The 25,724-nt window shown below is 39.4% G+C and overlaps 5 protein-coding genes across 6 annotated transcripts; 3 read left to right on the forward strand and 2 right to left on the reverse strand.

Moving 5' to 3' along the window:
• The first annotated feature begins 6,071 nt into the window (after nucleotides 1-6,071).
• LOC132196324 (ADP-ribosylation factor-like protein 2) lies at nucleotides 6,072-7,573 on the forward strand. Its single transcript, XM_059618886.1, has 5 exons — nucleotides 6,072-6,269; nucleotides 6,380-6,490; nucleotides 6,541-6,703; nucleotides 6,760-6,840; nucleotides 7,273-7,573. The coding sequence occupies exons 1-5, from the start codon at nucleotides 6,205-6,207 to the stop codon at nucleotides 7,405-7,407; spliced, it is 555 nt and encodes a 184-aa protein (XP_059474869.1). The 5' UTR covers nucleotides 6,072-6,204; the 3' UTR covers nucleotides 7,408-7,573.
• On the reverse strand, nucleotides 7,148-8,551 carry LOC132196323 (putative glutathione-specific gamma-glutamylcyclotransferase 2). The gene is made up of 5 exons (XM_059618885.1): nucleotides 8,417-8,551; nucleotides 8,186-8,355; nucleotides 8,089-8,127; nucleotides 7,818-8,033; nucleotides 7,148-7,762 (listed from the first exon to the last, which is right to left on the reverse strand). The coding sequence occupies exons 2-5, from the start codon at nucleotides 8,339-8,341 to the stop codon at nucleotides 7,589-7,591; spliced, it is 585 nt and encodes a 194-aa protein (XP_059474868.1). The 5' UTR covers nucleotides 8,342-8,355; nucleotides 8,417-8,551; the 3' UTR covers nucleotides 7,148-7,588.
• LOC132196322 (COMM domain-containing protein 2-like) lies at nucleotides 8,538-9,503 on the forward strand. The gene is made up of 5 exons (XM_059618884.1): nucleotides 8,538-8,703; nucleotides 8,775-8,852; nucleotides 8,916-8,998; nucleotides 9,059-9,229; nucleotides 9,297-9,503. The coding sequence occupies exons 1-5, from the start codon at nucleotides 8,637-8,639 to the stop codon at nucleotides 9,489-9,491; spliced, it is 594 nt and encodes a 197-aa protein (XP_059474867.1). The 5' UTR covers nucleotides 8,538-8,636; the 3' UTR covers nucleotides 9,492-9,503.
• Nucleotides 9,504-9,842: 339 nt separating this feature from the next.
• On the forward strand, nucleotides 9,843-21,626 carry LOC132196314 (protein Shroom-like). Of its 2 annotated transcripts, XM_059618875.1 has the most exons (12): nucleotides 9,843-9,956; nucleotides 11,119-11,194; nucleotides 11,251-11,340; nucleotides 12,109-12,225; nucleotides 12,351-12,448; nucleotides 14,860-14,963; nucleotides 15,020-15,304; nucleotides 16,334-16,638; nucleotides 16,853-16,963; nucleotides 17,109-17,149; nucleotides 17,747-19,715; nucleotides 20,000-21,626. In XM_059618875.1, exons 1-12 carry the CDS (start codon nucleotides 9,910-9,912, stop codon nucleotides 21,488-21,490), a joined length of 4,734 nt encoding a protein of 1,577 aa, XP_059474858.1. In that variant the 5' UTR covers nucleotides 9,843-9,909; the 3' UTR covers nucleotides 21,491-21,626. The 2 variants fall into 2 exon arrangements, with proteins under 2 accessions (XP_059474858.1, XP_059474859.1); XM_059618876.1 differs by lacking the exons at nucleotides 9,843-9,956; nucleotides 11,119-11,194; nucleotides 11,251-11,340; ... (2 more) ...; nucleotides 14,860-14,963; nucleotides 15,020-15,304 and adding an exon at nucleotides 15,959-16,084 and having other exon boundaries at nucleotides 20,000-21,624.
• On the reverse strand, nucleotides 21,599-25,634 carry LOC132196315 (protein sel-1 homolog 1). The gene is made up of 11 exons (XM_059618877.1): nucleotides 25,392-25,634; nucleotides 24,832-25,163; nucleotides 24,447-24,670; nucleotides 23,956-24,151; nucleotides 23,620-23,900; nucleotides 23,339-23,567; nucleotides 23,140-23,288; nucleotides 22,922-23,087; nucleotides 22,618-22,865; nucleotides 22,432-22,554; nucleotides 21,599-22,156 (listed from the first exon to the last, which is right to left on the reverse strand). Exons 2-11 carry the CDS (start codon nucleotides 25,160-25,162, stop codon nucleotides 22,022-22,024), a joined length of 2,082 nt encoding a protein of 693 aa, XP_059474860.1. The 5' UTR covers nucleotide 25,163; nucleotides 25,392-25,634; the 3' UTR covers nucleotides 21,599-22,021.
• Nucleotides 25,635-25,724: the final 90 nt, after the last annotated feature.

Below are 25,724 nucleotides of genomic sequence, written 5' to 3' on the forward strand. Positions count from 1 at the left end.
AACATTTTTGCACACGGTGAATTTTGGCATGGCTGCGGTGCCGTAGAGACGAGGAAAGTTGTCACAACGCTAGCTCTGCCCAAAGAGAAATTAGCAGCAAACATACACACAGAACCAAATCTGCGCCTTTGGCACACACGCAGGAGCACAGAGAGCTTTGTCATTTCCCAAAGGGAAGCACGGAAAATTGGCGTGGCTGCTCGTTATTTCCAGCAGAAAGATAATACACCAGTCGTCGCACATTGCTGGGCTGTGATGCAAGCGCTGTGCTGATGTAAAACCATGACCTTGCGAGTGTACATGCAGCGTATTTACTTTGGTATTATGCACCACTCGGTGCATTAGAGGATATATATAATGTACACGCGAGAACGGCGACGGAGCAATTCAATCCGCGCGCATGCATATCCATGCTAATTTATCCCTCTCTCGTCGCGATTTATACCCGCTGACGTACTTGTTACATAAAACCCATTATGTTACTCAGAGTCCAACGTGGAAGTTGTAGTTTCGTCTGCCGCGCCAACTTTTTCAGTTTCACGTTTATCGGCGCGGCTAGCAACACTTTTCGCTAGAGTTTTAATAATCACTATATGCTCACCCGGTTTCTTTGCTATTTCATGCTATCGCAAATCGGGCTGCCGGCAACTCAAGGCCAATGTCAATCAGCTGTTTTTGGCACACAGCTAGTCCGTGCTCTTTCGGCACTGCGAGATTAATTGATTTCCGTTTGTTATGACAATTATTTTCAAGAACACACGTTTCCAAGGACGGATATTTAAAGTATGCCTTGTTAATTTAAAAAAAGGAATTAAAAAAAAAAGATTTTTAAGTATCACTGCGAGATTTTTAATTTATTATAACTCTTTCCCAATGGGACGTCTAATAAAAAATGACCATTTTTAATTTTTAATCACTAAAACTCTCATATAATTTGAGAATGAAACTCTTTCTTTACAGACATTTAACAATCCAAAACATCAAATTATTTTTGGTTGAAGGAAAGCGTGTGGTTCTTTTCCTGTTGCCGATTTTTCTTTCTCGGTGAGGCAATATAGTCCCTGAAATATTGCACGCTGTGCCTCATCTTTTTTAACAATTTTTTTTGCTCAGATACGTATACGTGAGCACACAAAAACAGTGCACATACACATTCGCAAACAGTCGAGCTGCGGTGTAGAGTATAATTGCCAGTTGTGCCATTACCAGGATTATTATATCATCGCGAGAATTGTGTAAGAGGAAAGGTCTGACCCAAGCAAAGTTTTCATTTCATAGTTATCAGAGGTCTAACTTAAGGCCTGATAAGCCTCCTCCTTACACACATCTATATACTTCTTATGGTGTTAGAGTTGATAACAAGAGAAAAATTATTATCTTTAAAAGCTGAAGAAATGCTGCTGTAGATAATTAAAATCAAAAAATGATTATGTGGCATAGGCATTAAGCTAATATAAGAACCTTTCAATAAGATGTGCTGAATAATTAAAAATGAAAAATTATTAGCTGCTTAAAAATCGTTTATCTCAGAGATGGAAATAATAATGATCAGATTTTTTTAATCTCTTTCTATAAAACCGTTTTAATCTATTCCAGGACTTCATTAACTTAAATTGAAATTCATGGAAATTATTTCGTAGCTCTATGCTTTTTTAGAGTTAATCCCAAGAGCACAGAGTGGAAAAGCAAAAATTCATTATTTAGCTTCCATTAAGTTGGAAGAAGCAAAAGCTCGCAGCCGCACAGAGGCTTGTATCTGCTGGCTGCATGAGAGGCTATTCTCTCTCTCTCTCTCTTTCTTTCTCATCTCTTCACACACAGGTGTATGTATAGTCGTGGAAAGTAAAAGTGGTCTTGCCTAGAACCTGACCAGCTCCGCCTCTGGACCTAACCACGATAAACCCGTGAGGAAAAGCGCCGGCAGAGAGGTTAGCCTTGAACTTGACTACTCCTTACTTAAAATACATTCGGGACGGACTTCTTTTATAACACACATTATTCCACTTGCTTAGGCTAATTCTTTCCTAGCGTCGTAAAGTGCATAATTTATCGCTGCCTTCAGGTAGGCTAATAATTCCCTTCTCGGCGGCCGCAGGTATATATTCAAGTTTAATAAAAAGCGAGTTTAAACTGAGCTCCTGCTCTTTATAAGGATCTGTCTGTATAATAAGAAGGATTTTAATGCCAGATTTTAAGACGAGAAAACTCAGACGATCCTGACTCAAAATTCAATTTAAAAAGTTTAATACAAAAATTTTAAGGGAAATTTCTATTTTGATTTTAGATAAGAAAAAATATGCCAACAAAATAAATAAATAATAAAATTTAATGTTTCCCTTGAGCTAAACGCAATTTGGACAGTTTAGGCAAAAACGCTATAAGTGAAGCGGCAGACGAATTAGCCGCGGCTGCTGATGCAGACGAGGGTGGTTTATGTGTACATTAGGATAGGGTGCCGCTGCTGTGCATTTCTAGACAGGGCGGGGCGGGGTGTTTGTCTGGCTCGCTCGCTACTATATCTATTAGACAATTTCCCCCGGGAGTTACTGCGGCTTTCGCTGGAGCCGCGCACACCTATCCAAATAGAGATCCGGGGCGAAAATAAACACGAAAGAAAAGGCCTGGCTGCACCCTTCGAAAATTCGCCTTATGAATTCGGTCCAAAGTGACGAGTTGCCTAACCAGCCAAGTAACCACTCACGACCTGCTTTTTTTAGCCCGGCGTCTTCTTCTTCTTTATTTTTTTCCACACCCCGCCTCGTGACGTCACACCCCACCATCGATCTCGCTAACTAAGCAGCGCCGAAATTACCTCAGCCAACAACTACCCCCCATTCAAATTGGTCTCGCGGTCCTGCGGTCACGAGAAACACGTGGAGCTTCAGAATTAGATTGTTTTTCTTCGAGCTAAAATCTTAAGCTTAACAATTCCATCGCAACTAACACTTCATTCGCTATTTGCCTGAAGTTAATTTTGGCCTCACAAGTCCTTATGCACTTTTTTTAGATTTTTTCCCCTTAATTATAAACCTCCGCAAAATTTAAGGCACTGCTGCAAACTTAAAACTAAATAATATAGCCTGGATCAAAGATACAAGTACAGAAAGTATGAAAAAAATATAAAATAGATTATTCGTTAAATTTAATGTTATTCCAAAATTTTTAAAGAATGCTTACAACTAGATTACTAGACCGCATGATTTGAAAATTAATTTGGGAACGTTCAATAAAATATTTTGATAGCCTTCATTAAACTTTCCATTTACAGTGCAAAATCTTGACTGTCAAAACACCATGATTATAATGTGGTATAATTTTACGAATTTTACGGAAATTCATTGTTTGATCTACATTTTAAAAAACAATCAAAAGCGATAATTCTAAGTGCTGAAAATTTTCAAATTCATATTTTGTTAAGACTCAAGGGGTGAATTAAGATAAATGATAAATGCATGATTGAACTCTTTATAGGGCTTTTTTTATAATATCTCTTTGAATTAAAAAAAAAAAATTAATGTTCGCGTATTATCTCAATAAAAATTATATTTTACTTAATCTTACAATAAGATCTCTTGAGAGATGAGTGGTATTAGGAAAACGTAATTCAATTTTTGCTTCAAAACTGTAAAGAGACCGGTCGAAAAGATATAAATAAATATAATATATTTTTTTTTAATTTTCACAGCACAGATCTGAGTAGAACAAAATTATGAATGTAACAATAATAGATTTAATTTTATATAGAAACTGAACATTTTTACAATAAAAAAGTTTGCATGATTTTGTTCTGCTTTTTTAGATGCTTGGATATTTTCCCATGTGTTATCTCAGAATTGTGAGGTGCCCAAGCACGCGGAACAAAAAAGCTGCTTCCCTTTTCCTGCGTGAATCGGATGGAACCGCCGGCGTCAATTTGTCTTGTTTGATCAGCGGCAAGAAGCGCCGCGGCTGATCGGCGAGCGTGAAAGAAAAGAGGATAGGCAAAAAGTTTGGCGAAAAAATATGCGCTGAGCAAGGTCAGCGCCTTAAATGAGTTTCTGCGTGTGTGAGGAGGCCATACATTATCGCGCATCCCATCGTGATAATAATAAATTGCACCGCGCTTCTTCTTTTATAAATAAATATGCGAAAAGCCGCTCTTTGGTCGGCAGCCTCCGCTTGTTACTATGCAAACCAGCTCCGCCACTTTTTCCACCCAGGTGTGCTAATTTACAACAATGCCAATAAATTAGCAACAAAGCCGCTTCTCGGAACGAATGGGCGAACAGAGAGAGGCGCCCACTGAGAGAGGAAAACAACGACCATAGCAGCTGCACCATTTCGTTTTTTTTTCATCCATCGGTGCCAAAACTTTCTGGGCGGCAAAAGTTTGTCATTCTGAAAGTCCTCGTTTTCCTACAACCCATTTAAATTTTTTTCTTGCTAATTTCAAAGCGGAAAACTTTTATTGACTGCCGAGAGAATGAATATTCGGCCGACCAGATTTGTTTCTGCTGAATGAAAACAATAACTTCTTAAATTATAGGAGCTACGCAACATGCAATTTTCGCCATAGTGTACAAAAACACGTTTAATAACTCAAAAATGTTTATAATAATTTATAAAACAATTTGTGGGGGCTAATGTGAAAAATTCGGATGAATTAAAAAGAAATCAAATTTAATTGCTTTTTTCCATTATTCGCATTAGTCTTTAGATGTGATATGAAAATATTATGTACATTATATTTTTAATTCATTATGAATTTGTATTCAGTTTCAATTAGGGACATTTCAGAATCTTTTATCAATATAAATGGGATCATCTTTGCTATTGGGAGGAGGGCAATTATCTCTAATTCTCACGGAACTACCAAGCATTAGTGGAAATTCATGAGCAGTCACGCGACGAACTTCTTGCCAGTGTACGTATTTTGTCGCGACCCGCAGCTTTGAGCAAATAAGCTGAAGTAAATTCACTCGCTTAAATTCAAAAGCGAGAAAACAGGTTTGAGGTCGATTCGCAAAACAAGAAGATCCCTCGCAAACCAATTTTGAGCACCGCGGCCGCCTCAAGAGCGAGCGAAAATGTATTTTGGCGAACCCACGTGATTCTATTATGAAGGGGCGACGTCAGACTTGGCCTTCTCGCACTGCCATATTCACGGCCAAGGAATTTTTGCCTCAAACTAATCCAACTTCAAACAACTTAATTATCTTCTTTGTTCCCATCTACTCATCAAAATTGGCGTACAAAACAACCACTAGTATGAATTGCTAAATTACGCACTTGTGGTCGCGACCTTCTCATTTGAAGTAAATAATAGCCCATCATATTAATTAACAAATTATTGATCTTAAATTATTATACACATTGATATACATTATTAACAATTCATGTAATAATGAATCATTAACTGAAGTGATTTTTTTTCTTCATATTATATGCTTGATATATTTTTTTTTTAGATGTTTTTTTTCTATTAATAGGAAACATTAAAAATTCAATATTAATATCATAATTATTATGATAAAATAAATAATTTTTTTAAATTAAATAAAAATCTTTCACCTAACAAAGTGTTTATTGCGTTCATTGGTATTAACAGGTATTAAGATCATTATTGTTTTATTTTTCTGCGTGTATATGTATTGTATTAACAATGAAACTTACGAAATTAAATGCCAATAAAGTTGAACATTTATAACCCCTCAAATCACCGACCGATATGATTGAAAAATTTAATTTCACGTATGGGTGGATTTGTGAACAGCAGCCAGCAGCCTTGAATTTAACATTTTGGGTTGTCATCGTAAGCAAATTGGGCAACCATCACCACCCCCACTGCATTCGCAGTAGACCCACCCCCGTTCCACCCCTGCAGATGGAGTGAGCACACCTACCTTGGTTGAACATTCACGTTGAAAGAACTGCTTTTTGAAGGCAGAACTCGCTCGTCCTTCGGGCCGAATCCAAAGGTGCTGTCCGGCCGAAAATTTGGGGCAGAAATTCCTGCCCGGGGTGGCAAAAGCACGAAAAACCACTCCCCTGCTTGTGAGAACGAACAAGAACGTAGAAGCTCCTTGAACAGCTGAAGGGGCGTGGCCTTCAGTTGCCCGTCTAATTTTATTGAATATATTTGTAAACACGCGAGAAAATTCACTCCTTTAGGTTTTGCATTTTAGCCAATTTTTTTGAAGATTTGTAGACTGATTTAAAGACGATATGGGACTGATGACGATCTTGAAGAAAATGAAGCAGAAGGAGAAGGAAATGAGACTGCTCATCCTGTATCCTTTTGAGGTTTTTGACCTCAGGGCTATTTCCACACAGGCGCCTACGTTTTGTTTTTTAATCAATTGTGTATGTTGCAACCTTTCCTTGACTCTTTAACCCACAGAGGCTTAGACAATGCTGGGAAAACGACAATTTTGAAAAGGTTTAACGGAGAGGAAGTGAACACGATTTCCCCGACGTTAGGATTTAATATTAAAACTCTGGAGCACAGAGGGTCAGTTTCCCAAAATTTTAAAAATTGAAAGTAAAATTTTAAAATTCCAGTTACAAGCTAAATTTCTGGGACGTTGGAGGACAGAAATCTCTTCGTTCCTTTTGGCGAAATTACTTTGAAAGTACAGACGGACTAATTTGGGTGGTGGACAGTGCGGACAAAAGGCGGCTCGAGGACTGCTGCAGAGAGCTGCACAGTTTGCTTTCTGAGGAGGTTGGTTCAAATCCTCTTTATTATTGAAAAGTTATGAATATTTTTGTTTATTTCAGATGCTTGCTGGAGCGACACTTCTAGTCTTTGCTAACAAACAAGATTTGCCCGGATCGCTTACAGCAGAGGAAATCAGAGATGTGAGCATAGATATAATTTTTGAGTCTGGAATATTCTTTTAGTTCCGCCCATTACTCTACACACATATCTTTATGATGTCATCTCAAGTTAACCTTGCAAGATTTTACTTTTAGACACATTCATAGAAAGCTAATAACTTGTTTTGTCATATTCTTTTTTCTCATTTTATGATAACTAAATTATTTTTATAAATCTCCATTAAGTCTGATTTTGAGTCTCCAGAAATTCAATAGAAAATTTTGGAAAATTGGTCAATATAATATTGATAAAATTTTCTAAGTTTTTATTCATTGACAATATTATTATTGGTTAGGGAATATGAACGAAAAAGTATACTTATTTTCACCTATTTATAAATAAAAAATCTTGGTAGAATTATGTGGTATTCCTCTTTGCTGAGATATTGATTAATGTTTGATTAAATTTGGAAGGTGCTGCAGCTGGAAACAATCAAAACTCATCACTGGCGAATTTTGTGGTGTAGTGCCTTGACAGGAGAGAATCTCTTGCCGGGAATGGATTGGTTGATCGACGACATTGCAGCCAGGATTTTCACTTTGGACTGAATCTGCCATTATTATCCACGCCTGCACAAGATCTACTTGCTTTGCATAGTCCATTCGGTCCATTCCTTTGTAAGTTGTATTGAAACAATAATTTATTTTAATTTTTAATGTTATTAAAGCTTAAAACATAAACGAGAATGTTAATAAACACAATTAAATACTGAGAGACTTTTAGAATTAATTAATCACAACCGTGTTTCATCAGACTTTTGAGATTTTCCTCTAATTGCATCACATGGTCGTCCAGGTGGTGTTCCTCGTCAGGGTAGAGGTCCCTGATTGCGTCGGCTAGTTTAAGGACATATTCCAAATTTGAGCCACTTGGTCCGTGGCTATTTAAGATATGTCTCGCTAGCTACGGAATAATTTGTTTGTGCTAATTTATTTTTTATAGAATTTTAAAATATTACTTCGAGATCATCTCCTTCGTGAGGAGAGTACAGTGGATTGTCGTGAGAGGCAATGTAAATGGTAACATCTTTGATCACAGTCTGTCCGTCCCTGTAGTGAAAGTCAACAAACACCCTGTCGTAGCCACCCTTTTCTCTGTGGTCCAGTTTCCGAATAACATCTTGAACTTCTGCAGGACTTCCTCCAAGGCAATAGGCCACTCCCCAGACCATATCCTTGTAATTAAATATTATTTAGTACAAGCAAAATATGCTGGACCCTTTGACTTACATCAGCATTACCAGGGATCAATGTAACAACTCGCCCTGGCTGCAAAACGTATTTAATAAAAATAAATAATTTTCAACAAATTATTTTTAATGTAAACCTTTCCCGGAATCCCTCTGTGGTCCTCGCTAAGCTGCCAAAATCTTCTTTTGAAGCCACGAATGTAACCAGGAATCCTTTCAGAATAAACAAAGTCAACTTTCCACATCAAGGAACCGTAAGCAAAGATCCAAACGCTGTCTTCGTTGCAAGCCATTTTTGTTGACAATTCTATTATGTAATTTTTATCGTTGTTTTAAACAAATTTTTTAAAAAAGGCTAGAAATTTTACCTAGTCATCAAATTTCAACACTTTTCCATTTAGTTTCAAAGATCATGAACAGAGAGCAGGGCAAATGAAAGAGAAGAACACAACAATTGCACAAACAAGTCATGTGTTTTAAGGGGCGTGTCATTGTTTTGACTTTTTGAGTCCATATGAGACTGTATGAGACATTCCGAAAAAGCAGTAGAGGCAATTTCTTTTATTCTGCAGGAATTTTTTTGTCAGAATGTTGATTAAATTGAGGGATAATCACGAGCAACATCTCAAGTTTTTCGGAGGCCAACCAGTTGAAGGTAAAAATTTAAACAAGCGTTGTTTTTTAACTCCAAAACTGTATGACCGTAATGTCATGTTACTTTTTCAGTTTTGGAAAACTTCTGTCAGCTCACAAATAAACATTTGGAGAAAGGGACGGCAGCCAAGGCTTACACAAATGCAGGAAGTAATAATTAAATAAAGAAATTAAACTAACCGGATTCTAAATTTAAAAAATATGTATGTGCAGGTAAACTGGGTGTTAGTCCAGAAACAGTGAAAAATGCATTGGAGGCTTTAATTTATCTCATGGTGGAGACGTCTAGATATCAGGTAATTTAAAAACAATAATTTAGGTTTTTTTCAAGCTCACAATGTATTAAAAAAATGCAGGTGTCCGAAGAGGAACTTAACGTGACCTTGTTGGCATTAGGATTTTCGGAGGAACACAGACAAATTTTATTCCAGCATTTGCAGTCAAACTCAGTTTCAAAACATGACCTGAGACCTTTAAAACTTAGAACGCCACACTACGTCAACTTGCAGTGGAGATTAGAGGCTCTGGTAAATTATAAATCGTTTAAGAAAGTATAATTTATTGTTAAAAGTTAAAACAAAAATATGATAACAGATCATGAGTCGAACACAGTTTCAAGCTGCTGGAGAGTGTCAAGTGGTGATTAGGCTGCAGCTTTCCTCAGGGTCAGTCTGCATGAGTGTGTCGCCAGACGTCCTCCTGCATATAACTGAAACTCTTGAGAGTGCTTTGGCAGAAGCTAACTCGAGAAATTCCAAAAAGGCTCTTCGAATGGCACCTTTGAACTAATAATTATTGCAATTAAACCTCACCAGCAATCTGTTTTTTTTCTCATGAAAAAAAATAAGAAAAAGTTTAAATCAGCTACAGTTTTTATCGGTTTTTATCGTTTTTATAACTATAAAATGAAGTGGAAATGTGAGGTAGCAAATTGAATTGAAGTTATATCATGTGCAAGAAAATCAATGTAATTGCTTTGTCGCCTGCGGTGATCAGAAGAAAAGGGCAGCAGAGCACCAGTTGAATTGACACGGCTAGAGCTCACGCATCTGTTGCCGCGGGTAAAAGAGTCGCCCTGCTCTCTCCGTTCTCAAAGCAGCACGTGTGTGTGCGAGAGAAATAATGACAGAAAAAGTCTTCGTGGATGCTGAGCAGGAGCACACGTCGTCCGAGCCGCCGCCAGTCCGCATCCCGCTCGTGATGAGTCATGGCGAACGTGAGGGTCCTTGTCAGGGTTAGACCCCTATCTCTAAAGTAAGTAGTTTATTTTGTGAGGAAAATTTAACTTGATATAAATGAATTTTTATTAATAAAAATTCATCTAATATTATTATATTTTTAATTTTACTTGTAATAAAAATTAAACTTATATAACTGAAGGCATTTTTGTTATATAAAGCAAAACATAATTTACATAAATCTAATATTTTTATGTTATAGTAAATTTTCAATTAGAGGAATAGAAATGATAGTCTATTTTACATAATAAGTAAATCAATTTCCATTGCTCCAGCATTGCTTTGAAAAATTTCTATGTAGGCAGGAAAAAGAAAGTTTTCATTTTGATTAATTTCATAAATTTATGAAAAGAGTGGCAAATACTTTTTTTATTATTCAAATTTATGCGTTTAAAAATCACGAGTTTCAGATCATTTATTTTAAACTCTGTAACCTTAACTTTCATACATCGTTAGCACCCCTCAGTCCATTATTCTTTCTAAAAGTAAATTTCTGCCTTGACGCCTCCGTGCCTGCTGAGAATTTTACAAGACAAACGGTGTGGCGGATGTGCAAGTGAAAGAGCACACACCGTCAAGGAAGCGGCCGCGCGGAGAGCTCTGGGATTACGCACGGGGGCGAACAATCTAAATTTAGATGGCACATAGTAAAATACATCATTCGGGCGGCAGATGCAGTTTTTTATTATTTGGACTCTTCCTTCCAGCAGCGACGTGCGCCTAAAACGAGAGCTTGGTTCCAAACTGTCTCACCCGTCTGGGCCAAAAAAATTTTATGTCTTCTCCCCCTTGAAATAATAAAACCGGAAATAATATGAATTAACGTTTTTTTAATCATTCAATCTCTAAAAATACAGAAATAAATTTAAAATAAAATCATAAGTTTTCATATTGTGCTCTCAGTACTTTGTTAATATAGACTGGCGCTTCCAGTTTGTCATTGAAAAATCTATTCTTGTTGCTACTTCCACACTCATTAATCTGTCGTGAATGCCCTTACGCGCCTAGCTTTAAAGATATAAGTCTCATAGCAGTCTAGAGCAAACATTCCTTTTACAACTTCTCTTGTCCGCACACGACTCAATTATAGTTGCATGATCTGATTACCAAAATGAGGCGAAATTTTGAGATTCTCCAAGATGAACCTGTTAAACGCATTCTCTTCTTACCTTTTATAGAGAGAAGAATGACAACGAAACTGTGATAGTGCAAGTCAACCAAGAAAATAAAACTGTTTCTGTCAGAAATATCAAGGTAAAAAAATTTGTTCATTTTTATTTATTTTTTCAAAATAAACTGTTTTTCTAAAGGTTCCTGAAAATGCAGAGTTTGATAGCAGGAAAAAGATGCGATTTTTCGCATTCCAAGAATGTTTTGATTGGGACGCTTCTCAAGAAAAGGTAAAATTTTTAATTTTCTCTTCAAACTATCTCTTTAACAGTGCAATTCTCGGCAATCAATTTGAAACGTTAAATATTTAAAGGCCGTGTGTCAAGATTTTGAATTTTTCTGACACACTTTCAATCGTGGACGGGCAAAGTGAGTTGGGGTGGTTCAACCTTTGCTCATGAGGGATGTGGGTTAGTTGGTAATATGTCGTGGGGAATGATTGGAGTTTTTCAGTGAGAGCGCTCGCGTGCCAGCCTCTCCAGGGCACATGTAATATCATATCGAATATACATATAAACTGACTGGCCGCGCAATGGGGGATGTTTTAACGTGTGCTTGAGAGTCTTCATATCCATGCATAAACAACAAAATCAAACACTCGTCAATAAACCCTCCGCGATTAGAGGAAAAACTTTGCTTCGGATTTCCTATTATAATAAAAAAATATAAAGCATTTTATGGGCATATTGGGCATCGTTTTGTATTATTATTTTGTATAGAGGATGATGATAATATTTTTTTTTAATCTTGACAAATAAAGTCACAATGTAGAAAGAAAGAGCTAAAAAAATGTGAAGAATTGGCAGCACACAAGTCACTGAGCTGAAATAAGGTCCACGTCGAGATGGATCGCAAGCTAAATTAAGTCACTAAACAGTAAATTTAAATATGTATCTAGTTTTTTTTTAATTAATCAATAACGCAATAAAATACATTTTTTCCAATATTTTAATAAAAATCAAAATTAAATTAATCAAACATTATATATAAATTTCCAGATTTTTAGTGCAGTCGGCACGCAGTTCTTGAACTCGATTTTCAATGGATACAACGCGTGCGTCCTGGCCTATGGGCAGAGCGGCACGGGCAAGACTTTCACAATGATGGGCAACCAGGTACGGAAATAGTGGAAACGATAATATAAAAATAGAAGCCATCCAAAAGAGAAAAAAACACCTCCAAGCACTCTATATAGAAACAATTCATCTCTTTTTATTATTTTTTAACGACGTCTTTTTAGGATTGTCCAGGACTGACACCTCGCATCTGCCGAGCGCTGTTTCCACGTTTGGACGAAACGTCTTCCAGTCACGAGCATCCGCTCCGAATCACAGTCAGGTGTGTGAGAGTGTATGGTGTATTATGCGAGAGCGCGCGAGTGTGTTTTGATTTGCGGCGCGGATCAATGCGCGGATAGCGTGATCTGCATTGACACCCCCGTGAGTGAGTGCGAGTCGGGCCAGCCGAGCAAACGCTGCGCTGCTGCTCCGTGCAGCTTTTCTCAGTACGTGAGTTTAGTTCCAGTTTTTCACCTCGCGTATCCTCCTATTTTCTGCTTAGTCTCGCATTCTTCGGAGGAAAAAGAGATTTGGAATACCGAATTATTAAAACTTCCGTGTAAAAAACACAAGGTATGCCGTATAAATATATTTTTTTGAATATGTAATTTTTACATCATTATTTAAAGTTCAAAGAGTGATTTAAATCAATGCAGAGTAAATTTCCGTGTTGCAAATTGAATCAACAGGACAAGACTAATGAATTATTGATAAGTCACTCAATGTCAGCGTAATTATAGAACCCCTTGAGAGTACGTGCTCTTGCAATGATAGGCAACTAGCATGGCACACGAGCCGAGCGGCTTGCATACATGTCAATTAGCAGGCGCGATAATCATGCACTTCTTCGACACAGCAGACCACTTTACGCTCTGCTAGATGTAGCTTTAAAATAATCTTTTAAGTCTTTATCTCTTGAAATTCGGTTTATTTTTGGAATTTGCACGCAGGAATGATCATTTTAATTTTTACGCAAACTTTTATCATCAAAATTAAAATATTTTTTCTTCCTCTGTAGTTTTTACATTTTCTTCTCTAAGCATAAAATAAAAATGAAAATGCTGCTTTTGCTATGATAGATCAACATAATCGCAGTTTGCAACTGATAAATTCACTCTTGGGGGGGGGGGGGGGGGTTGAAATTAAAATCGGGGTTTCCTCATTGCGTTTTGTGACTATAAGGGCAGAAATTATTATTTATCTTTCTTTGTTCACGGTAAGTTGTTATTTTTAATAAATTATAAACCACTCTTGCAGCAACACAATTAAAATTTTTTTTAATTATTTTAAATTCAAATTAAAAAAAAAAATAATAATAATGATATTTAGAACAGAAAGATGGTTAATCAAAAAAAGAGCTAGCCAAGTTTTATGCAGCATTTTATAGAATTATGCTATCAAAAATCGCCTTGACAAGCGGCGAAAAATTCCACACATACTTGTTGTGAACACGTACACCAATTTTTAGCAATGCGCAGAAAACAGGGAAAAAATAAATCGATTGCCACCATAAACATGCGAGCGTCTATAGGAAATTTTGAAGGTGGTGAGAAACAAATACAGAGGGGTGCTATTTGTCTCTGCATTTTCGTAACGGCTTCTTGTCTCGAATTTAAAAGAACTGGCCGAATATAAGCAGGAGAGTTGCGTTTACAAACGATTGCATGCCATTGATAAGTATATACGTATTTGTTTGTTTATACTACCAACCTGGTGTGTGTGTTTCTTTCTAGTATAGACAAATTCCGAACTCTCTCACATCAAAGTAACGCATATATATATTTTTTTATTCTGAATACATTTCCAAATGTGTGCTAGTTTGAAAATTATATATGCGGTGAGGGAGCCGAAATTTCCAGCTGAAAACTTTTCTTATTTGCATTTGGCCAAAATAAACGAGCCACAGAGTGAACGTTTGGAATTATGGGAATAATGCATGAGAATTTGTGCCTGCGCAATTTTGCACGGCCATCAGCTACTAAATTGGAACAACAAACAAGCAAAGTTAAATTTGCGGGCAATTTACTGAAAAATAATTTCTCTGGTGCTTCAGTCTTCAGTCATATGGTAAATGAATTTCCCTCTAGAGGAGGCGAGTGAATTTTGAGAAGTTTTCAATCAAGTAATTCAGCGTTTTGTGAGTTAGCGGGGTTATGTATATTTTTAAGGAGAAGAGTTGAAGTAAAAATAAATAATCTGGGCAAGAATTCCCTCAAATTGAAAAGTCACTTGAAAAAATAGACCGACCGCGTGCTGTCTTCTTCTTTTTAGGAATCCAGAGTTCCCCCTTATTCTCAAAATAAACTACTAAATCAACTTATTTTGTTATAAATAAACATATGTTAATTTTAGTTTCAGGATTAGGATAGGATTACTTAATTTGATTGACTTACACTCAGGAATAAATACAAGAAGCACAAATTTATAGACAGATTGTTCAGAGCGTCAAACTGATTTCAGTTTTTATTCCATTACATTTCCAGCAGCACTTGTCTACGTTCACGTAAACAGACGATTTTATTTTGCGGCAGTATAAAAGAGAAGCACACGACATGCAAAGCCTTTTTACGATAGACGTGGGTGCATGTTTACTCAAAAGTGGAGCAGATTCGAATGAAAAATAATTTGTTAGAATTTTAGTGCTCTCAAAAAAGTGGCGCAACAACTTCATTTTGACTTTTTTGCTTTCAGCTTTTTAGAGATACACAATGAGAGAGTCAGAGACTTATTTCAGAGCAAACCTTCGGCCCACCTAAGGATTAGGGAGCACCCGTTGAAAGGAACTTATGTCGAAGGTACTTTATTCGTATTTAACCTGTGTTCAATAATTTATAAAAATTAATCCCACCAGGACTGCGCGAAATTCCAACAAGCGATGAGACCGGTTTGATCAGCCTTCTGAGCGAAGGCAACTCCCGCCGGTGCACGGCCCGGCTGGGCGACCATTCGCGCTCGAGCAGGAGCCACGCGGTGTTCACTCTCTCGCTCTCAAGGCGCCAGGCTACCAGTAAGGCGCACCTCGTGGACTTAGCCGGCAGCGAGAGGGCCGCCTCTGGGGGCAGCAGGCAGCGCAAGGAAGAGGGAGCGAATATCAACAAGTCACTGGTCACTTTAGGAAACGTCATATCCGCGTTAGGTGAGCTTTTGAAATTTTAAATTTCACAAAGCTAAAATAATTGCAAATTTATTTTTAACGCTGCTCAGTTTCGAAAATCCCTGATAAATTTCTCTTGAAATATTTCTTTATTACAACAGACTTTTGACAAAATTATGATAAAGCTATACATAAATGCTTTAAACCTTCTAAATAAGATAAAAATATATTTTCCCTATTTTTTAACAGCTTGAAGTTGAAAAAAAAATGAAAAACTGAACTTTTCCTTGATCACTTTGAAGCATGGATTCAATTTAACTAAGAAATGCTTATTTAATCTTATTTTGCAATAATTTTTCTTATACTGGAGTTTCATCGATTCCTTTCCAAACACGAATACACTTTCCGTTTTTCGTTTGAACAATTTCACCAGTTTATAAGAAATTAAGTCTAATTAAAAAAAACTAAAAATGCACATCGCCTCTTTTTTAAAGTAGGCAGCAACCTGCAAGGCTCTTATGTCCGGCGGATTGCATAACTTCCTCCTCAGCAGGCGCGAATACAATTGTACTTTGCTTTTGTACATAAATATTTATGCGGTCGAGAGGGTTCAATGCTGCTTTTATTTATTGCCTTGGCCAACATTATCAGTAAAGCTGCACGTGCGAATGGTGAAAAGTTGCACAAGATAGACTCGAGATACTACTATACTGAGTTGTGTTTGTTGCACCGCGTTTCGCCTGGCAGTGGCCAGCACTGTGTGAACACGAACACACTTTCTGCATCTGCTGCCTTTGCGGGACAGTATCTATCGTGCTTTTGGTTAGCGTGAGAAATTTGACTCTTGTGTGCGGCTAGGCGGCTTCTAATTTGCTCGTTTTCAGCAAGTTAAAGAGTTACTATGGCGATTAATTAAATTACGAACAGCCAAGCAACCCATTCAAGCTGTTTCACACCTTCCATTGAGAGTTTAAACACTAATTTTATGAGAAATCGCATCTTCTCTACGAAAAATTCTTTCTGCAAATTTCACAAAAATTTTTATCGATTGATTGTTTGTTTTTATTGCAGCTGAGAGATCCCGCAACATCAAACGCCGCAACCACATTTACATTCCGTACAGGGACTCGGTTCTCACCTGGCTGTTGAGGGATTCGCTCGGCGGAAATGCAAACACGTTCATGATCGCGACTGTTTCTCCATCAAGTGGGAGTTACAGTGAAACAGTGAATACACTACGATACGCGCAGAGAGCAAAGCACATCATCAACAAACCAAAGATGAACGCGATTAACAACGATGAAACCAACAAGACAATCCATGAGCTACGCGAAGAGGTGGCCAAGCTCAGAGATGCCTTGGCCAAAATTCAAATGGTAAGGAATGGGCAAAATAATTTCCAAATTAAGCTAAAATGCAAATAAAATAACTCAAATATATATTATGAAAATTTGTTCCACTTGAAATCAATATATCTATTTCCCAAAATTAATTGAAAGAATATACCTAAAATTAATCATTTATAATCCAATAATTTTCACCAAAGAAAATTGATCGTTTTTGAAAATACTTATTTGTTTAATTTTGCAGAATGGAACGGTGCATTCCAAACACATAATATCTCCGTGTGCGGATCATTGCGTTGGGCCGACCGCCAAACGATGGATCGCTCGTTACCACAGACACATCTCTAGCCTACAGGTAGTTTTAATTCCTCTCGGCGTCTTGTGCCATTCTATTTCGAGCCTCGGCCCGCTCTCCGCTAATGCCATGCGTCGGCGCGAGCCACACTTTTACGTACATGTGCTAATAACTCAGTCTCTTCTCCGCACTTGTTCTGTTTCAGCACCCTTGCCCTCAATCATACTCGACAACATTGAAATTCTTGTGAGTATATTTTTCTTCTAAACAATTCATTGCGAAACAATTGATTTTCTATGTGGATGGAAAATAGTGTGGCCTAGAGGTTGTTTAATATTTTTTCTTACTATTATGACGTCACGTTCTAAATCAGCGCTTCCCAACGCGAACGATTCAAACGTTAGAGCTGTAGGAGCAGTTTTGCAAACTGAAAATTCGCGTTATATATGCTGCCCTGCTGCATTTTTCATCTGACGAAAAAAATGTAATTCTTAGTTTGAAAATTATATTTCCCTTAACTTATTGTATGCAAGGAAAAAAAAGCAAATTTTGAAGGCAAATAAGTACAAAATAAATGAGTTTGAAAAAATTCTTAAGTAAAATAAATGCTCCGCTTCAACAGACTTAATGTCAGTTAAGGGTCAATTGGCATTATTCAAGGTAGAGAAACCTCAAAAATGCAAATTGAGTGAAAACCCAATCACCGATCGATATCAAAAAGGCTTTTCATTAATAATAATAATTCTGCCGGACGGAAAAAATAAAGCTAAAATTTGCCTGTGGATTTATTATGCAAAAATTGTAATCTTGAAACCTCACAATAAAAATGCCATTGTGTTCCAGCATGGGCCAGAGCAGCTCAAGCGTTGGCGAGGCAACCGCCGCGCCTCCGCTAGAAGAGGCTGTAGAAGTGAAAGAAGTGCCATGCACGTTTCTGCCCGTCATGCTGCTCGATCACGCGGCCCAATCGAATCTTCGGCTTTCGTCGTCTTGCGACCTGATCTACCGCACTCCGACAAGGAAAATCAGCCGCAGCCAGCACCGCGACTACTCCTCGCAAGACTCGATTCAGGCCGACTCGGTGCTCTCCCCTGAAAATTCGCTTGGCTCCAGCAGCAGCAGTCTTGAGTCCAACCGCAGTTTGGATAGCAGAAAGGGCACATTGATCGGCGCCTCTAATATTTACAAAAACAAACCGGGCGTGAGAAGTGGCATTCCAGTGCGCGTCAGGTCAGCCAGCTCTCCGGACTTGACGGTGGAGAAATCGAAAAAGAGAACCAAACAGGACATAGTGGCCGACGTGACCAAAAGACTATACCCGATCAAAAAAATCAGAGAGCGCGCATTGGCCGCCGCTGCAGCCGCGTCTTCGGAAGACGGAGAAACGTGCTCCAAAGCTGCCAACCGGTTGAGGGAGTTGAGCAAAAGACTGCTGGACGCCCACAGAAGGGCCAAGGGCAAGGTCGAGGTAGAGACGCAGACGGAAAAAGAGCAAAACACCAAAGAAGCTGCCGTCGAAACAGACAACAGATTCCCCACCGCCCTTTTGGCGTCCGACATCCTGCTGCCGGTGTGTCTTCTGCACAGTTGCGGCAGCCCGGAAGTGTTGACCGCCGTTCAACCGGATCTGCTGGACCAGTGCAGAAGCTGCGAAAAACTGAGTGAAGAATTCTTTTCTGACGACAGTTTGGAAAACTGCGTGCACAAAAGCATGGAGACGGACTCTTTGGATGATGTGTTGGACAATTCGCCAAAGCAGAAGATTATGTACCAGACTAACTTAGGTTCGCAACATGGGTGGGAAGTGAAACTGGAGGTCAGCAGTGACGACGGCGTGGTCAAGGTGGTGCACAGTTCGGACGATTCGCGGCCTCAGTCGAGCGATGACAATAACTCTTGTCCTTCTCCACTCAGCTCTGAGGGTGGCAGTTTAGGCAGCGACTCGTCGGGTGACGATATTTTGTATTTCATGCAGAGTCCTCAGGCAGAAGACGGCTCCCCAGAAGTGCAATCAAACCAGTTTGAAAGGTCGCTGTACACAATTTTGGAAAGTAGCGAGCACAGTAGCGATCAGAGCACCTCCACCTCACCAACGGGCATCACATTCGAGGCGCGAAAATCTTCCTCAAGTCCAGCAATGGACCGGAATAAAAATTTTACGATAGAAATTACAAACAACAACGGCGCCTGCAATAGCAATTTCCTGCCAGCCAATTCGCCTACGTGCTCAATCACATTCAACGACGCCAACTGCAATCAAGTGCATAGAAAAACGCCCGAGAGAGAAATTTTATTTGAGGGTGAATTAAAAATCCGCCCAAAGTTTGCTTTAGGCCACATCCTGACGCAGCAAGTGCAGCAACACAAACCGACCGTGTGCTACCCCAACGACAGCGCAAGACTGATTTCTAATAGTTTTTACCCAGAATTCACCAAAGGCCTTGAGGAGATGTCGGTAAACAACAGTCCAAAATTTTCATCGCCTCTGAAATTTGAAACCGAAACTACCTACGCGAACACATCACCAAGAATTTCGTCGAGTAGTTCGTCAGAAGAAATTTTGAACAACAATTCTCCGACACCTTCACCAAAATTCAAAGTGAACGGCCCAATTAATTTTGATGCAACGACCGAACCGCAAGAAATTAGGTCAGAAGAAGATTTGGCCACAACTCGCAGCTACAAATTCCCCAGCAATCAATATTTGAACGAGGAGGAAATATACGAGATCAAGAAAATACCGGACGCGCGTGACCCGAGTGCCGACAGCTTGAAATCGAATCAAAATATGGCTCAGCTCCCAGGAGTAGAGGCAAGTAGAACACGCATTGCTAACAATAAGTTACAGTCTCACTATGCGCGCCAAATGACATTTAAGCACGCACACAAAATACCACTCCTCATTGCCAGTAATGTCGAGTACGATCCGTGACTTTTATGCTACCACCAGTTGCATGAAATAAAAATAAAAAGTTTTAGAAATAATATTGATATCATTTTCTTACAATCTTTTGCTTTTTTATGATTTTTATGTGAATTTAATTTTGAAAATCTTTATAATTTTTAATTTAAAAAAATGTAAACTTTGTGTTTCAGACAAAAAAAGAAGCATCCCACCAGCCAGTGGCAAATGAAGCTGCGTCTGTTCCTTGGGCAGATCCCAACCAGCGTAAATTCCTTAATATCAGTGTGACGACCCCAGCTAGAGGTCCTTGCGTCGTTCGCCGAGACGCAAGTTTCAATTCAGACGATAGCATAACCTTTGTCTTTGTTGGTCCCAACCAGAAAAACTCGCCACCCGTACTGATGGAACTCATCCAACGCTCTTCCAAAGGTCTGCGGCGCTCTCTGTCCCTCGATTCGGCAACCAGGGCTTTGGGGAAAATTTCCAAGAGTGCCAAAAGTGAAGCTAACCGCGCTAGCAGCACTAATGATCTCCTTCCCGAAGAAACGCGGTCCTTCCTCGAACCAAAGAAAACCTTTGAAGGGCCAAACCATAATTTCAAACGGTTGAGACGCGAGGCGCTGACCCCTTCGGACAGTGAGGTGCGTTCAACAGATGACGACTTTGACGACTCTCCGCCGCCAGAGTTTCCCAAGTCAACTGGTTTTGACACAAACCAGTGTTGGGCCGAAATGAAAGGAATAATTTTAGGTCGGCAGGTACGACAACCCTCAAACTCGCCTAGTCCTCCGCCACCTCCACGACGCAGGGGGTCGGGAAAGAAGGCCGTTTCGTGGTCAGACATCAGTGGCTGCGGGCTCATCAGCTCCCCAAGCACCCACAGCCTTCCGTCTCCAGTTTCCAACTCGCCAAAACCTATCATCAAGAAGACAACCCTGCCGCCAGTGCCCCAATCCAGGTCGCCAAGTCCTGGATTCAGGGACCGCCAACACCGCTGGGAGTTAAATCGACCTCTCCGGGAGCGCAGTTCGTCCATTCCTGGGGCCTGGTGCTCCCACGAGGACAGCAGCCCTAGCCCTGAACGCCACCGCAGAGATGCCCTGAGCCGCAGTCCTCCACGTTGCGGTTCGCCAAGGTGTCGCAGCGTCGGAGACATGTCCCAGGTTGGAATAGAACAAGAGCCCATGAGGCAATTTTTGGTTCAGGCTACTGACCTTCTGCACAGCTTGAGTGATCTATCTCGGCAGATCGAGCAGAAAATTCCTCCGCCAGTGCCTCCGATGGCCTTCCCAAGACCGCCAGAAGATCCTCCCTACTTGTACGGAGCACCTCGGCACCACTACAGTCCTTATCCATATCCGCCGCCTCCGGCCAGGTTTTCTTGGTATGAACCCTCGCCTCTCGAGAGGCAACTTGAAGCCTCCTGTGCCAGACTGGAGGCCAGTCTTCGAAATCCACCTCGTTGGCAGGAGTTGTGCGAAGAGGAACCGCAACGACCACCTCGAAGGGCAAGGGCCCGATGGCAACATCCCCAACCGCATCAGCAGCTTCCTCCACTTCCTCACCACCAGAGGCCCCAGTATTCACCAAGGGCATACATGAGGTACCTGCTGGGAGTGAGAAAGAGGATTATCCAATCGGCTCGTCAAGAAAATCGCAGGAAACCGGATGAGGACTATTAAGTGATGATTGCGACCAGACCTGATTGATTTTTTGACTATTCGTAAGCAGTTAGGCGTTATTTTTGTAATTAGATAATTTTGTAAAGTGATTATGTAAATATACAAAAATTTACAATATAAGTCAATCGCTTTTAATGTTCATTTTTACACAGTGCGCATCCACATAATTTACACAACAACAATCATCAATTATTAATAATTACTTTTTATGGCATGAGGCAGCCATTGAAAGAAAAAAAGCAAAACTATAGAAAGTGGAAGAACAATCAAAATTTATAACAAACCGCATCACAACAGGAGGTCAATTCCTTTGGTAAAACTTAACGGGGACGTTGCTTCACACATTATGTAACTGTTATCGTAACACTAAAATCATCGCTTGTAAACGGTCCACTTATAACCCGCGCTTTATGGAAATCCAATTAATTAGTGATCAATCAGCTCAGTGCCGCGTGGCAGTTCTATCCGCGACACAGCTAGAAACTCGTTCATAAAAAATCCTGTTCAATATTTACTTTGCAGTCAGTTTCTCTACGGCTGTGGAGGTCTTCGCAGGTACACCAGAAGAGCCAGTGTGGCTACGAGGCATGATATCAAATAAAGGTCCCAGTTCGGACCCAGCGCTCGGTCAATTTGCAGCAAGAGAACCCAATCTTGCCAACCACCCTATGACAGGCACCACAAGTTTCTATTAGTTGGAAATTTATTGGGGTATTTAGATTAAATTTTAAAAATGAGAGGAAAATCAAAATCTAAATTTAAAAAAAAAATTATTTTGTTTCTACAACACAACATTCACCACAGCATGATATTAAATATAGGATAAAAAGGAAAATATTATATTATTATTATATTGATAATTTACCATAAATGTGATGAACCTGGTGTGCTTTAAAAACAATATTTTTTTAAGAAATAATGAAACCTGCCATTCTTCCTACCTCTTGGAAGTATTTGAGTCCAAAGACAAGCGACAACTTCATGAGGGCAAGAGTTACAGGAACTTTTGCATCTGGGCTCGTCTCTGCAGCTAGGTCATAGCATCGTTTGGCCAAGTGCATGTCCTGGAAGATCAAAGTCAGTTAATTAGTAAATTAATATTTAAGACAATTGTTTAAATTTTAAACCTGAACCATTCCTAGACCCTGTTCGTGCATGTACCCTAAGTTGAACATGGCCTGAGCATTGTTCTGCTGCTCAGATGCCAACCGATAATGGGCAGCGGCTGCTTCGTAGTCAACAGGAGTGCCTAATCCGTAGAAGTGGTAGTCGCCCAGTTTGACCTGAGCAGTGCCGGAACCTTGGGCTGCAGCTCGGCCCCAATAACGCAGAGCTCGCACCAAGGATTCGTTTGTGGAAAACAGTTCAACCTCATCTGCAATAGCAAAATTTGCTCATAAGGCAATTACAATTTTACTAGCCAATATTCACCCTTATCAAGAATGAAAGCAGCGTTGCTCTGGGCAACTTCATAACCAAGTTCGGCCAAGAAAGCGTATGTGACAAAAGCTTCGTCGACTCGACCTTCGCGATAGTGATTATGAGCTTCCATAAGTTTTTCACCCCATTTGCCCCTCTCGGCCACATTTTTGAACAGCTGGAAATGAAACAATAAATATATAAAGTTAAATTGTGTACTATGTTTTTACCTCAACTGCTGTTGGACAAGAGCGCATCATTCCAGTTCCAGCAGCATGCATTTGAGCTAGATTGTAAAATGCAAGGACATGTCCGGATTGGGAAGCCAGACTGAAATACTTGTTGGCAAGTTTGTAATCTTTCCTCACACCCAATCCACCTAGAGTTTAAATAATAATATTTGTTTATAATCTTGAGTAATCAACTTACTGAAATACATGTTGCCCAATTGCAATTGGCCATCCACCCAGCCTTGATCAGCAGCCATGGTGAAATATTTCTGGGCCATGGTGTAATCCTTCGTGACGCCTTTTCCATGCAAATACATCAGTCCAAGACCAGATTGGCCTACTGGATTTCCCAAGTCGGCTGCCTTCTTGAAGTACTTGTAGGCAGTGTCATTGTCTTGCTTTACCAAATCAGAGCCTTCCAGGTAGATCTGAAATTTTCACAAATTAAAAACACATCAAGGATTTTACTTCAAAATGTACTTTTCCAAGAAAGGCCATTGCAACTGGATTTCCAGCATCGGCAGCTTGCAAAAAGTAGTGAAGCGCCCTTTGAGGGTCTTGTTGGACACCTCGGCCTCCTTGATAGTGCAGCTGGCCAAGTCCAACTTGCGCTTGGACGTCCCCTTTCTCTGCTAACAATTGGTAGTACTCCATCAGGTCGTTGTCAAGGATTCCCGAGTTGTAGCCTGGTGTTTCCATCTCATCCAAAAGTCTGACTCGTTGGACGGCAGCTCCTCCAGACAAGGATACTTCCTCCGCAACTGCAATCATGTAAAATTAAGACTCTTTATTTGATATAAATAAGTGTTAAATTACCTGAGTTAGCGACTTGTCTGTAAAAGTCCAAAGCTTTTTCACAACTTGTGGTGACGGAAACACCGACCCAGTACCTATAGCCCAAAGCCATTTGCGCAAATGTATTTTTGCCCAGGGCGGCAAAAGTATAGTAGACTAGTGCTTTTGATTGACTCGCCTCAACTCCCAAACCGGTTGCAAACATAAATCCAAGACCCTAGAAATTCAAAGAATAATATTTTTTTATCTTGTTGTCATTTATAAAATTGCTGTCAATAAATTATAGAATTTTGAGGCAAGTTACTCATTAAACTCAATTACTTTTTTATTTGTGGGGAAAAATTTATACAGGAGCCGTGGGCGTTTACTTGCCTTACATTGTGCAATTGCAAAATGAATTTGTCAAATTTATCTAGGTCCACATTTCATGAAATATTGAAATTCAGAGTATTGAAACTAAGCATGTTCAACTTTATAATAAGTCTTTTTTTAAAAAAAAGATGGAAACTAACCAGTTGGCTGTCCGGGTCACCTCTGTTTGCAAGCTCTTGGAAAATTTCCACAGCCTTTGTGATATTTTGCTCAAATGGGGACCCAAGCAAGTAGGCCCAGCCCAGCTTTGCTTGGGCTTTGACGTGTCCCATGTCAGCAGCAGCCTGCATCAGACCAAAGGCTGCTTTCTTGTTTGGCCTTGTTGCGTTTAGCATAGCCCATGCATTGGTGAACAATTCATTAGCTAAAAACCACATAAATAAATTAGAAGGATTAAAATATACAGACCATAAAATTGCTAGATGTTAATGAAATAAAATTCCATAAATAATTTTTTTACATAAATATTGTAAAATAGCAGATTGAAATTTTTTATGAATTAAAAAAAAAATTTATAATGTTAACCTTTTATTTCTTCAGGAGTTAGTTCTCTAGGCGGTTCAGTCGTTTCTGGGGTGGATTCTTCTAGGGTATCTTCATCAGCGTCCAGATCGCCATGGTCTTCATCCTCTGGAGGACCACCTGAAAGATCAGGTGCCTGCACAATTTGAATGACTTCAGCGTCAAGAGTGACCGGGTCGTCGTTATCCTCCTCTCCACCATCAAAGAAGCCTTCCTTCTTTATTTTTAGAATGCCGTCCTTGTTGCGGCCGGCTCTTTGCAGACGATCGTTCTGGGCAAAGCCCTGGCCTATCCACACAGCGGCTAGCACCAGCAGCAGCCACTTGTGCTTCATTCTGCAAAGAAAATAGTATTTTAGCTCAAAATTCTTACTTGGAATTTCAAAAGAAACCTAAATGTTGCCACATCACATATGGTTTGAACGTTTAAAAAAATGTACATTTGTTTAAGAACCATTAATAATTAGGGGTGAATGATTATATTAACCTTGGTACGGAAATTAAATTATGGAAAATTTTCAATCGGAAGCGAGTTTGCAGATTGTACATATTGGTTTAACTTACTTTGTTTTGATCGCGATTTTTATTATCGCTGCAAAACTGCGTCACATTGGACCACGGCGTCTTCTTGTAAAGTTTTTTCGATTTTGTGTTCTCCGCATGAATTCAAAATATAAGATTACCGATAAAATCTTATTAACGCGTTGGAATTTTCATAATAACAACTTGAGATGACGGGTCTCTTTCTCTTTGGTCGGTTTTCGTTTCCAAGGCACACAAATTGATCCCAACTCTGCTGAAATGAACAAACTCAGCAGCTGGCAAATTTCAGCGGTACCTTGGAAGTGGTGTACAGGAAGGAGTTGCTTCCAAATTATATAATAGCTTCGTTTAGTG

The sequence above is a fragment of the Neocloeon triangulifer genome, unplaced genomic scaffold (genome assembly GCF_031216515.1).
Source record: "Neocloeon triangulifer isolate White Clay Creek 2 clone unplaced genomic scaffold, ASM3121651v1 ptg000012l, whole genome shotgun sequence".
Taxonomy (NCBI): Eukaryota; Metazoa; Arthropoda; class Insecta; order Ephemeroptera; family Baetidae; genus Neocloeon; species Neocloeon triangulifer.

Excerpts from the sequence above, each read along its gene's own strand:
- LOC132196322 (XM_059618884.1), top strand. The coding sequence starts at position 8,637 with ATGTTGATTAAATTGAGGGATAATCACGAGCAACATCTCAAGTTTTTC. Across the intron at positions 8,853-8,915 it reads GGCTTACACAAATGCAGGAA|GTAAACTGGGTGTTAGTCCA; the intron begins GTAATAATTAAA and ends ATGTATGTGCAG. Across the intron at positions 8,999-9,058 it reads TGGAGACGTCTAGATATCAG|GTGTCCGAAGAGGAACTTAA; the intron begins GTAATTTAAAAA and ends AAAAAAATGCAG.
- LOC132196324 (XM_059618886.1), top strand. The coding sequence starts at position 6,205 with ATGGGACTGATGACGATCTTGAAGAAAATGAAGCAGAAGGAGAAGGAA. Across the intron at positions 6,270-6,379 it reads GAAATGAGACTGCTCATCCT|AGGCTTAGACAATGCTGGGA; the intron begins GTATCCTTTTGA and ends TTTAACCCACAG. Across the intron at positions 6,491-6,540 it reads AAAACTCTGGAGCACAGAGG|TTACAAGCTAAATTTCTGGG; the intron begins GTCAGTTTCCCA and ends TTAAAATTCCAG.
- LOC132196314 (XM_059618875.1), top strand. The coding sequence starts at position 9,910 with ATGGCGAACGTGAGGGTCCTTGTCAGGGTTAGACCCCTATCTCTAAA. Across the intron at positions 12,226-12,350 it reads TCACAATGATGGGCAACCAG|GATTGTCCAGGACTGACACC; the intron begins GTACGGAAATAG and ends ACGTCTTTTTAG. Across the intron at positions 16,639-16,852 it reads CCTTGGCCAAAATTCAAATG|AATGGAACGGTGCATTCCAA; the intron begins GTAAGGAATGGG and ends TTAATTTTGCAG.
- LOC132196323 (XM_059618885.1), bottom strand. The coding sequence starts at position 8,341 with ATGGCTTGCAACGAAGACAGCGTTTGGATCTTTGCTTACGGTTCCTTG. Across the intron at positions 8,128-8,185 it reads ACAGAGGGATTCCGGGAAAG|CCAGGGCGAGTTGTTACATT; the intron begins GTTTACATTAAA and ends TACGTTTTGCAG. Across the intron at positions 8,034-8,088 it reads TGATCCCTGGTAATGCTGAT|GATATGGTCTGGGGAGTGGC; the intron begins GTAAGTCAAAGG and ends TTTAATTACAAG.
- LOC132196315 (XM_059618877.1), bottom strand. The coding sequence starts at position 25,162 with ATGAAGCACAAGTGGCTGCTGCTGGTGCTAGCCGCTGTGTGGATAGGC. Across the intron at positions 23,289-23,338 it reads ATTGGGCAACATGTATTTCA|GTGGATTGGGTGTGAGGAAA; the intron begins GTAAGTTGATTA and ends TTTAAACTCTAG. Across the intron at positions 23,088-23,139 it reads CTTGTCCAACAGCAGTTGAG|CTGTTCAAAAATGTGGCCGA; the intron begins GTAAAAACATAG and ends TTTCATTTCCAG.